The 12087-nt window shown below is 48.7% G+C and overlaps 1 protein-coding gene and 1 long non-coding RNA gene across 4 annotated transcripts in view; one reads left to right on the plus strand and one right to left on the minus strand.

Annotated features, from left to right (window-relative positions):
* LOC308477961 lies at positions 1-4307 on the minus strand. 2 transcript variants are annotated; one of them, XR_013986770.1, is made up of 3 exons: positions 4244-4307; positions 1647-1782; positions 1-737 (listed from the first exon to the last, which is right to left on the minus strand). It is a non-coding gene; the product is annotated as an uncharacterized lncRNA (long non-coding RNA). The 2 variants fall into 2 exon arrangements; XR_013986771.1 differs by lacking the exon at positions 4244-4307 and adding an exon at positions 3170-3285.
* The window catches only part of KCNIP2 (potassium voltage-gated channel interacting protein 2), a 106429-nt gene continuing 97811 nt past the window's right edge, over positions 3470-12087 (plus strand). The window contains exon 1 of one of the 2 annotated variants that reach the window (XM_081007095.1): positions 3470-4163. In XM_081007095.1, coding sequence (XP_080863221.1) covers positions 4091-4163 — 73 coding nt within the window. In that variant the 5' untranslated portion in view covers positions 3470-4090. The remainder of the gene's footprint in view (positions 4164-12087) is intronic. The other variant, XM_081007092.1, reaches the window with a different exon arrangement.

Genomic DNA, 12087 nt, shown 5'->3' on the forward strand with positions numbered 1-12087 from the left:
GTTCACAAAGGGAATGGCCTCTCTTTTGGTCCCTAGGAGCCATTGGGAGAAATTCAATGTAGCGCTGTTATTCATTATGTTTATATCCCTCCTTTCATCTAAGGAGCTCAGACTTGCGTACATTCTTTTGGTTTCATCCTCACAACAACCCTGAGAGGCAGGTAAGACTGAGAGGCAGTGACTGGCCCAAGGTTACCCAGAAAGCTTCATGGCTCAGTGGGGATGTGAACCCTGACCTTGCAGGTCCTAGTCCAACACTCTTAACCACACCACCACACTAGTGCTATGGCAATTGTTCTGTCGGAGCAAGCTTCTCGTCCCCATGTGCAAGTCTGGAGGTTCTCCTGACCTCCCTGAGCCAATTTTGGGGAGTACGTAGCCCCACTACACTAGTAGAAGTCCTTCTATGGGCTTCCACTAGCAAAACTGGTTACTGAATTCTGCCATTATGAATCCCTTTAGGGGTGAGGCAATTTGGTACCTTTGCTTCTTCTATCTGCAACTGCCTGGGAAATTCCAGTGTGGACTTTTTCTTTTTCTTTAAAGTGAATCATTGGAGACTGGAACTCTCAAGCAAGATGAATTGGAGTTCAAATATTAATCACAGGAAATAAATACTATAATCCCAATTGATCTGTTCATTTGATAAATGGCACTCACCTCAGTCTCCCATGTGTGCGCCCTCCAGACAGACTGCTGTCAATCTGGTGTCAGCTGCTCTCTGTGTGACACTCCATCTATCAGATGAAATTAACAATGACATTTCTCAAGTTTTCCCTAGTCAGTTTCTCTTTCCCTCTCCCCCTCCCCGCCCCCGTGTTTGCCTTCTGCATGGGGAAGGCAGCACCCTTCACAGAAAGCTTACTTTTAAAAAAGCGGGGGAGGATGCTGATAATTTGAGATCCAGGCATTTCTCGAGGAGCTGTGATATGCACATACTCTGGCAACTCCCTTCCTTGCTACAGCAGGCTTAATGCAACTCTTGCACATTCACACATGTTCCCGATACCTTCTTTTTGCCGTTCTGTATTTGTGTTATACAGTCTTGCATTGTGGTGTCACTGAGGGCTCCTGTAACTTGCAGAGACCCCACGCCTATTAGGCACAGGCTATCTGGAGTACCCTGAAAAACGTAACTGAGACCTGAGGACCTGGCACTCTCTGCAAAAAGGCTGAGCAAAATTGCTGCCAGGCCCCTTTTCTACCCAGTCTCTTGGAGAAAACAGAACAGGAAGATGGTCCCATAAAGTTTACTGCTTGCTCGAGCACATCAGTGTGGCAGCCCTCTCCTCAACCAGGATAGCAAAACTCTAATAATAAATTAAATAATCAACAGTAAGCTGTTCGTGAATGGCCCCCCAAAATTTGCATCCTTTCCCTGCAGATCAGCCCTGTCAATCAGCTTCCCACTTTCTCTGCCAGCTCACACTTGTGGTTCCTGCTTGGTATTGAGAAAAGCAGTTTCTGAATTGCTTATGGACAGCAGCCCACAAGTCCCAAGGCTGGGGCTATCACTCTCTCTGTGCCCCTCTGGACTGTCGAATGCAAGGCCACATGGCACCCCCCCAAAAAAAAAACCCTTATCCCTGACCAAAGATATTTCACGCAGCCCATTTTCCTGATGAGCACAGGCTGCCCATACTCACTTGGAAGAATTTCAGGTGGCATTTGCTTCAGGGAAATGAATCTCCACATCCATTATGGGGCACAATGGGAACACGCCATCAGCTCCGGGTCTCCAAAGGTCTGTAGCTTTCTTATGCTCTTTGGGAAATAAAGCACCTCAGGAAGGGGAAAAGGGGAAACTCTAATTAGTCTTGTCCCCTTCCCTTTGCTTCACACACGATAGTGCTCAATAATTACGTGGAATGTTAGCTCCTCCAAATGGGTGTGGCTTGGGGGTGTTTCACAAATCTTTAATAAAATGAGTGAACTGTTTATTTCCTCTGCCCCAGCTCTGTGGGGAGATGTACAAACTCCAAATTCCTCTTGCAAAGAACATGAGCAAGAACAGAGAAGGACATATTGACTGGAGTAGCCCATGTCATCCTGAGCCAGCTCTGCCAGTGCTGAATACAGGCATTGTAATTAAGGAAATTATTTGACGTCGGGGGAGGCGAGGCAAAGGAGCAACAGCAGTCATGGAAGTACTGATGGGGGGGTATTTAACTCTATAGAGGTGTGACTCCCCCACGCCACCTGTTGGCCACCATGGAACAGTTCAGTTTCTCCACGGTGGTATCGTAGACTGGGTTAAGGCTGGAATCAATTTGGCTGGCATTTTAGCAGTACAGCAGAGACCAGAATATGAGCAGTACTCATTAATTAAGATTAATGGTGTGGGTCGAGGAAAGTGAAGAAGATGCGTTATCTGCATTTCCAGGCTTCACAGAAAGATGCCCTCTTTTTTAAAAAAGCCAAAATTTTCCTAGCATTTTTTGTTTTAAGAAAAACATGAGAATTACCGAAAGGAACAACCAAGAAGCCAAGAGTGAGATGGGCTATATGGCAATCTAGCCAAGAAGCTGTTACTCGCATAAATCTCATTTCCAACTTACCGGGATATGCCCTGCAACTTATTCCTGGACCACTGTGATGCATTTTCTTTTGTGGCAACCCTGGGCCAGTACAGTCCACCATCCCTTGCTGTAAACATGCTGCGGTCTCTATAAAGGTCCTCATTAGTCAAGTGGATGGGTATTGGACCAGGACAGGCTGCAATCCATCTAGAGTGCACTGCAGGAGCGAAATACATCACCATGCTGTGATACCTCTGATCCAACATCTGAAATCCATCCAGGACAAGTGTTCTCTTAGCTTAGCTACTGGCCCTCTGACAGCTGCCTGCTGTCTGGCTATTGGGCCTCCTCAGTGAGGAACTTCCTTTAGTCAGCGTGTCCCTTGTATCCCCTACAACCAGCCTTTCTAGCTGGTCTTAGAACCTGCCACCGCGTGTCCTGGCAAGCTCCTGCGTTTTTAGAGGATGCAACAGGCAGAATTCAACTGGTGAAGCTCTCCCACCACTACATATTGGGCTTATTATTTTTTCATAATAACGGAGCACTTAATTGCACATTAGCGCTGCCATCTTTTTTTTTTTTTTTAAAGAGAGGTGGAAGTGGCAACCCCACCCCAAGGACTGGTTCCTTCTAAGACCTCGGAGTCCCACCTGCTCCTCTGAAAGCCTTCTAGAGCGGATTGTACTGGCGAGGGCCGTCGGCGAAGCGTGCGCACGTGCGGCGCTACGCAGCACGCGCTGGGCGCAGGGAGGCGCCTTCGGAACGGCGAAGTCTCAACGGTGGGCCCCATCCCCGGCCTCTGCGAGCGCAGGTGGACGGGCTTGATTTGCATAGTACCCGGCTGGAACTCTCCCCTTTTGCTCGCGGCTCCTCTGCTCCAGGATCTCCGCGCGAGGCCTGGGGGGCGGGTGCGCGCCTCGCCTGCCCCCGAGGGGGCGGTCTCCCTGCGCGCCTTCGCTCTGAAACTGTGGGAGGGCGTCGAGGAAGCGACCTCGCGACGCGGGCGCGCGTATTTGTGTACCGACGCACGTGTCTCCCGGCCTCAGGAGACACGTGTCTAACTGACCCCCCCCACACACACTTTTTTTTCATTCCTCAGTTTCCCAGCCGGCGTGCACGAGAGAAAACCCCACCCTCCCCTCCCAGGAAAGAGAGTGTTAGTTCCAGCGTGAAGCGCCACCCTCGGCGTGGGGCGGTACAGAAGACGGGAAGGACCAGGTGCGGAGTCTCGCTCGCCTCAGGGGAGGCAATCTCCTTCTCCCTTAACCCGGTGTAGAAGCCCGCCCGTGTGAACGGGAGGAAAGCGGCTGTGCGCAGAAGCTGGCGGGGGAGGTGGAGAAGGCAGTCGGAGGAGGAGGAGGGGAGAGAGCGGGCGCTCGCTTCTCCTGTTGCCGGGGAGCTGGACGCCGCTTGCCCCGGGAGGATCTGCCGAGGGCGCCGGGGGGAAGGAGGGAGGGAGGGGAGGGAGGAGCTGGATCCCGGGCGCCAGAGAGGAGGACAGCTAGGCGAGAGGAGGCGCGCAGTCGGTGCCCGTCCCGTCCCAGCGCCCCGGGGCGTCTCCGCTCCGCAAGATGCGCGGCAAGGACAGGAAAGAGAGCCTCTCCGACTCCCGCGACCTCGACGGTTCTTACGACCAACTAACCGGTGAGTTCCTCCCGGGCTGGCAGGGCGCTCGGCTCGGGGGCGCTGCGGGAAAGGGTAGCATCCCTCTAGCGGCAGACTACCTGGAGCAGGGTAGAGGTCCCGGGTCTAAAATGTTCCGTCTGAACTTCACACACGCACCAATGGCCCTTTGTGCGCCCTCGCCACTCTCTTGGGCGACCTGCAGCCCCTGTGCAAACTTCCACTTAGCCAAAGTGGGCGCTTGCTCGGTGTCGACTTCGTCCCTTGAAATCTGGCCCCGTGGCTTACCTAGGGGGCACCTGGAGCATGTTGGCTGGAAGAGTGTGTGTGTGTGTGTGTGTGTGTGTGTGTGTGTTTGTGTGTGTGTGTGTGTGTGGTACATGCTGGAGAAATGAGTCTTCTTTATTTAGCGTTGGGAGATGCACCTTGCTCCAGACAATCAGAACTATTTGCTGCCTGGATTAGGTGTGGTGCCCCCTTTGCAAAACTAAAGCGAATTCTTGATGACTAGTCTCTCCCAACTCCCGTGTCCAAGTCAAGGCAACCTGACTGAATGGAAGGACCCACTTGAGAGAGGCAAGTGAGCACCTGGAAGATAACACAGAAGGGGGTTCATTTGCCTTTGCCCTTTGCCTACTCCAGACACCAAGGTAAAGCATCAAGATGCATCTCAGGTGTGTCTGGCTTACTAAGGGAAGGCATGCCCCCTGGGGCCTTCGTGGTTTCCCCACACCTGGGAAAGGGCCTAGTAGATAAGGAACCCCTTGCACAGGGGACTAGCAAAATCCCTCCAGAGGCCTGCAGCTCTCCATGGTGCTGGTTTTTGTCGAAGGCACTGGGTCCTCTGCTATAGCTGAGTAGTCCAATTTTCGCTGCGCCTGTTGCCCCTAAATGTTATTTAAGCAATTCAGTGCCTGCAAAATGGGCTCTTCACCCGCAGAGATGTGATGAAAGGAGATATTTTGAGCTGAGTAGGAATTCAAAGCCCACACAACTTTCCCATTTCTCCAGTGACTTTAACACGTCCATATGGATTTAAAATCAAAATCAAGTTAAAAATAGAGTGCCTCCCAGGCTGCAACCTTTGATTGCAGAGCCTGCTGGGGAGACGCAAGCATTGTGCTGCTAATTCTCTGCTGTCCAGGTAACAGCCTTGATTTCACAGTACCCTGTTCAGCAGGCAGATTTCCGTGTGCTCTTTTCATATGAAGGAAAGCGAGACACAGTTAGAAGCAGGAAATCTCTGCTTTCCAAAGTGAGCTCTGCTTCACAATTACTAGTGAAAATGAGTAATGCCTCTCCATTGTTGTTGCTGTTTCTGGATGTCATCATGGATTCATTCTCTGTCTCCTCATTTTCCTTTACAATTGGACAGAATTCTCTCTTGGAACTAAACTTCACGTATAAAGCTGCTGCAAAGGAAATAGGGGGTTATTCAATTCCGTTTTACTCAAAGGAATGAACATTACAGCACTAAGTTAGGATAATTGATTTCAGTGGGTCTACTCTGAATACAACTTAGTTGAATACCACCCAATATGTTTTGGTTTTTAAAGGGATTTGTCCAAAGAATAGGCTTTGTCTTTTAAGTCAGTTGATGTACTTGCTTCTGGTAGGTTGGGATCAGATCCTGTCCCTTCCATCTCAGTCACTTATGCTGCCCCATCGTTTTCAGGTACAACTTCATATTTCCTGCCTCATTTGAGGTCAACTGTCTCTTTGCCCCCACCCCACAGATCCTCTTGTCACCAGCTCCCTTGAGTCATTCATCCCCATCTTTGTAGTCTCTTCCCAGACACAGCTGCTGTATGTGTCCTCGGTAGGCAGTTAGTCAGAAGACTAAACAAGAAATGAAGGGAACAGAACACTTGCGATGGAGCTAGTCAAACCATGTGGCTGAAGATCACATAGAGCTACTGTCACCTGCACTGAACGTGCAGCAAAATATGACCTCCCAGTAGACTTGCAAAGAAAGCGCAGTGGGGGCTGAGTTCTCCTTGTCTGACAGTGCTGTGCTGGCAACTGTCCCTTTATCTGCAGGGTGCCTCTGCAGACATCATGCGGGGCAGTGATGGGGACAAAAGGCAGGTCTGTTTGCTTCACTAGATTCAGGTCAGGGCTGCTGTGCAAGTCCACATTGTGACCTGACATACCCTGGTTTAACCATCTTTTCAAAGTTTTCTTAGGAATGTAATGAAGCACAGTGTTGGTCGTGTGTAGAGAATTCACTAGGCCTGATCAAAACAGGCTGAAGTCATTAAAAAGTTACCTTGTGTTGATGAGCATGCTAAGGATGGTTGTGTGAACTGGCACATAGTGAGAAGGCAAATAAAGTGCCTGGGCTTATCCACACTTTTCCTTGTCCCATTGCCTTCCCTTTAGCGCTCTTTGGTGCTCAATTGCAGCAAATGTCAGTTTGTTCTGATTTAAAGCTAAAGAGTGAATTTTCCCTGGGAAAGGAGTGGGGCAAGGGGAAAACTGCTCCGTCCTGTGCTATCTAGGCATGGGGCAAGCGCAAGTGTGGATGTGCCCTCGGTGTCTGTGTGTGCACAGTGCTTCCAGACACACCTCATTCTGGAAGTGCCTGACAGCCTTAGCTATCCTGAACAGAATGACTTTGGCCTCGAGAGTACCTAAAAAGCATCATGATGTTCTGGCCAAGGATTGTATTCACATACATCACTGTGCCTGTGGCACCGAGCAAGATATTATTGGAATGCCAATAAAAATGCAATACACTTTCAGTGCTGCTTCTGGCTAACTCAGCAACAGCCCTACTTTTTCCAAAGGATGTTGGAAAGCATTCTTGAATCAATAATCTGGCTAGACCCTTTACTTGGTCCAATCTCATCTCCAAGTCATGCAGGTTTTACTTTCCTAGAAGAAACCACAGAATGGTTAAGCTATCACTTTGAGGTTGTCATACAATGTCCAAAGTTGGTCCACAGTGGATACGGATTTGACCCATCAGCTGTATCCAGTTTTGCACCCCTGAGTTATAGAGTGCAATCTTATTTCTTAGCCATTGGTTGCTATTCTAAAATTGTAGTCTTAAAACATTGGAAAGCAACTGTGCACAAGCAGCCTTCTCATTTCTGTGCAACTGTTTGTAATGCAGATCTGAGCAACTTTCAGAATGCCACTGCCACCACAACAATTCTTGATGAGTGCCTTGCAGTGGGGTGAGGAACATGAGTTTAGACTCTTCTGTTTAGTGTCTGCACAAGTGGGTGTCCAGTTTGGTTGCTTTCCACATTGCTTTCCACCATTGCCACCTGGAAATCAAAACCCTATAAAAAGCACCTGAAGCCATCACAGATGCTACAAGTTGCTGCTTTGTGTGAGGAAGAGGGTGAATTCTGGGCACAGAAGTGTAGGAATATAGGAAGTGTACGAATATAGGAAGCTGCTTTATAATGAGCCGGACTATTTGCCCGTCTAGCTCTGTGCTGTCTGCACTGATGTGCAGTGGCTCTCTGGGGTTTCAGATAGGAGACATTTCCAGTCCTATCCTACCTGGAGATGCTTGGGATTAAACCTGGGGTCTTCTTCCTTCAAAGCAGATGCCCTGTCACTGAGCTACGGCCCATTCTTCTGTCATACAAATCTGAACCTGAAAATGAAGTATGAGACCCTTGCTGTTGCTGTTATTCTGATCTGTTCCACTGTTGTAGCCACCCGTATCAAGGCCAAGTTGTACTTGGAGTAGGCCCATTGAAATGAAGTCAGGACCAATAATTTCTGTGGGTCTGCTCTGAGGAAAACCTTGTTGAATTCTACCCAATAGATTTAACAAGAGATGGTGGCAATATGACAGAGGCATCATTGACTGCATACATGTATTTCTTTCGTCTCACTATGGTTCTGGTGAAATGAGTCCTGCAGCTTCTTGAAGCACTGTAAATACATGTGAAACGTCTTCAGTCATAAACAGCAGCAAAGCACAATCTCCCACCCCACTCAGTTTGTAAAGTCTTCTCCACTCAAGTGTCTTCCAGATGTTTTGTACAACGATGATCATCCCATCAGCTGTACTAACTGGAACTGAGGAAACTCATAGCCCAAAATATCTGTAGGATACCCAGTTGAAGAAGGTTGGAGTATGCTATGGGCAGATGTGGCCCGCTCATGCGGCCTTACATTTCCGCTAAAACCGTTGGTTGGCTTTGCCTCATTACGCCCCCAGCACGGACCACAAACACTTTGTGACTGGTTCTAACCACACTGCACTGTTTGTGATTTATTTCACAACTCACAAGGTGCCTCTTGTGAAATAGGCAGAAATGTGAAATACCAATTGGAGATTAATCACAAGTTCTGGTGGTTCATGATTTTAAAACATCAGACCTGCCAGGGATAAAGATGTAGTTGGTCTCCCATTCTTGGTAGCACCTACTTTCTGGTCACCATTTTGCCTCATCCATACCTTGCTTCCCCCTGAGCCTCCATCCAGTAGGCTTCTCCTCACAAATCCTTTGCCATGTTGTTGACGCAGAACAGCTGTTGTGCTCAACCCCAGAGACAGCTGCATTTTGGCAGTGGGTGAATGATCACTATAGAAACAGCCTACATTGTGCTTTGGGACCCTGTCAAGGCATAAATTTACTTCACTCCATTACAGTGACAGGTAAAGAACTGCAGTAACTCATATTGCCTCTTCCAAGCCACCTACTGGGGAATGCCAAGCATATTAATGTATATGATCGCAAAGTAGCATCTGGCCTGATCCCCCTACAGCCCACAGAGGGGTTGTGATTAAAAACCCTTTCAGCATGAAATGTAAGGCCACGCAGGCAACCTGGTCCTGTCAGTGTGAGGGAGGAGAAAGCGAGGTGTGATGATCGCCCTCAACTATTTGTCTGCCTGGGGAAAAGACAACGGAGGCTATGGTATTTTAACAACTTTTGGCATTTCATGCGCTGTGTGGCTACCAGCGAGCTTTAAGCCCTGTAGGAGGCAACAGTATGAGCCAGAATTCTTTTCTTATCTATCCAAATAGCACATGTTGACGTCTCCTCTCTTTTTTCTACAGAAAACAGCTTATTGTCTGGCCTAAATATGAGAGATCTGATTGTTGTGCATACAGTATACTTAAGCAGAATGTAAGATGTGTGTGCATGCGTGTGGTAGAGTATGATTGTGTATGTTACTGGTTATGTAGCAAGTGGTGTGTGCATGAGGCAGAATTAGTGTGTGTGTGGAGGTGCCTCCCCTTACATTCCCCCCATCTTACCCCACCCCCTTCCAGAGTTCTTTTGCTTATGCTGACACTCTGATCTAGATTTTGCTGCTGGATTTTGACACCCTCTTCGTCATAACATCTTGTAAATGTCTGCCTTGAGCTGGCTAATTTCACCCCCAAAGGCATATTGGCCCCTGTATGCAGGAGCCTCCCCACCACCACCCATTTGGTTTTATGGTGGAGACTACTCAGTGTAAGTGGGTAGAAAAGCTGATCTGGACCAGACTGAGCCGTGAGTGGCCCAGTGCCACGAGATTTCCAAGGACAAGTATTTTGCCCTATAGGGATGCTGCGCCTTATGAATTAAACCTTGTGCTGTTTGGGTCTATATATACTGCATGTCACCCATTCTCTCTGTGCTGTGCCCATTAATTAAGCTTCTATCTCTCTCTCTCTTTTGCTCTCCTGGCTTGGAAACTCCCTTGTTTTAGGCTGATTAATTGATTCTGATTTGTGACTGTTTCACCTGGCTCTGAGTCAAGATGAGGTGGTGGTTCTTTATGATGCGCAGGTGTATGTGTGCAGCGAAGTGCCTGGGGGCTGCTGTTGTGGTACAAAGCAGATGGCTTGTGGGGGGTTTCAAGGTGTTGAGCAGAGGCTGGTCCAAATCAGCTGGGCTAGTCTCCAAGAGGACATGGACAGAGGGTGAACAGGGCCTGTGTGCCAAAATCTGTGCATTTGGAGAGGGTCTGAGGAGCCAGTGGCAAAGCACTGGTGCCAGCAGGCAAGCTGAAGATGGGTTGGAAGGGGTTGTCTGGGGCTATTTTTTCCAACTTGTGGCTTAATTTAATTTCATCTGAAAAGATGGTTTTGTGCAGATTCTGGAAGGACAGAACAAAGGACAGACGTTGTCTTTCTTAGCCTGCCTAGTGAAGCCCCATTGACAGGGGATTGGTTTTGCAAAACACTACAGGGTTTCAACCTGCCCACGTTAATCAGCAACTCGGGAGAAATTCTGAATTAGCAGAATGGACCATTTTCATGTTGCCATCACCTGTGCAAAATGAGGTTTTCATGCTGCTTGTGTCTTAGGGCTGTTAGAGGAGTGCTAGTGTGCTCCATTAGTGTGCTGCTTGCAGTCACATTTCCCAGCTGGGTCCACTCCAGATGTTTTGGACAACAGGCATGCTGGCCGGAGCTGTAGTTGAAAACATCTGGAGGGAACCTGGTTGGGGAAAACACTGGATTACAGTTTTGAGCCTGATCATATTATGAAGGCAAGAAGATTTCTAAGCATCCAGAGGGGCTTTCGGACATGATGCACAGTGACACTTGGGTACCACTGGGGCTTCGCTAGTGCAGGAGCCAGGAAAACTAAAGAACTGCAGCTCAGGATAGTGGAGCTATAATAAAAGAAACAGAAAAAGTAGTCCTGGGGTAGTTTGAGGTGGTCTGACAGGGCTGATCCAGCTCCCAAATACTGGTCCATCCAGATGGGAACATTCCTTAGCACCTGGTTCATGTTTGGGTGCTTACAGATTCCATAGCACCCCAGATCTTAGTCATCTTTGTGATAGTCTCTATGTTCTCTCGCGGAGGTGGAGCCTGGAGGAAGACAGAGCCCCAAAAGGCCTCAGTCTATGGTTCAGCCTTGCCTGGCTTCCTTCCTTTTCATGGTTTCCAGCACTAGACCAGACATAGGTGGCCTCTTCCTCCCTACCTTTGGATGGGTGGGGGGCTCTTTTGGGGGAAATTCTGAGGGACCCTTCTGCCAGGGCCAAATACAAGCCTTTGTCTCCTTTTGGCTGTGTGCTAGACACACACCCTTGCCTTTCAGATGCAAGCAAGTCATCTCACCTAACTGGACTGGCAGGGAAGCGAAAGTAAGCAGAGAGCCTGGATCAATCTAGCCATTTGGGATGAATTCCTGAGCGGTTATCATTTTGGACGATCGGGAAGATATAAAAAGAGTTTAGAGCATAGTAAAGGACATCCAAAGTGCTTAGCTAGAAGCACAAGGAATGGTTCCAAAGAAAATAAGGTACAGATGCTGTGTGGGGGTTCTGGTGCCAACATTGCACCCTCCCGTGGGTGAAGCGCATCAGCTGCTCAAGAGTCTGGGATTCCCCATATTTGCCATATGGATGGATTAGGTGATAAGAGCTTGGCAGTTAGGTATGAGCGCTTGTGTGGCTTATGGGCTCCTGGGAAGGAGCAGCCCACCCCCACGCTCTCCCTGATCGCAGACATATCCAAGCGGAGCTGTCACCTGCTGTGTCGCAGAAACTCAGAATCCATGCAACAACAACAAAAGGCTAGAAGGGGGGAAGCATTAAAAATCATTCTTAGCCAGCCATCACTCAAACAAAGGATGGAAGGTAGGAATGGTTTGGGTTGCAAAGGAGAGGGAAGTACCATTCCTGACCTGCTAAGAGATGTAGCTACTCAGCTGGGTTCCAGGTGGCCCTTTCCTGCATATGCGCTCTCTGAAAGATACTAATACCCCTATGGAGTTATTTCTTAAGAGCTCAAAATGAGATTAATAAAATGAAGATTACCCGTTGGGGAAGGTTGGGACGGGGGAAAGACAAGGCAGATTGGCCCAGCTTTTCCGATAGGCTGGAGTTTCTCCCCCTCCTGCTTTCCTTTTTATCAGCAGTGATTTCATTAAGCAAAGTGCTTTCACTTTGGTTTAAGGCAGATTGCTACACTGAGAAGCTGGTGATTAATCAGCCGGGTCTGGTGGCTTTCTCCCTTCTTAGG

The sequence above is a fragment of the Podarcis pityusensis genome, assembly GCF_964106645.2.
Source record: "Podarcis pityusensis genome assembly, chromosome: 5".
Classification (NCBI taxonomy): Eukaryota; Metazoa; Chordata; class Lepidosauria; order Squamata; family Lacertidae; genus Podarcis; species Podarcis pityusensis.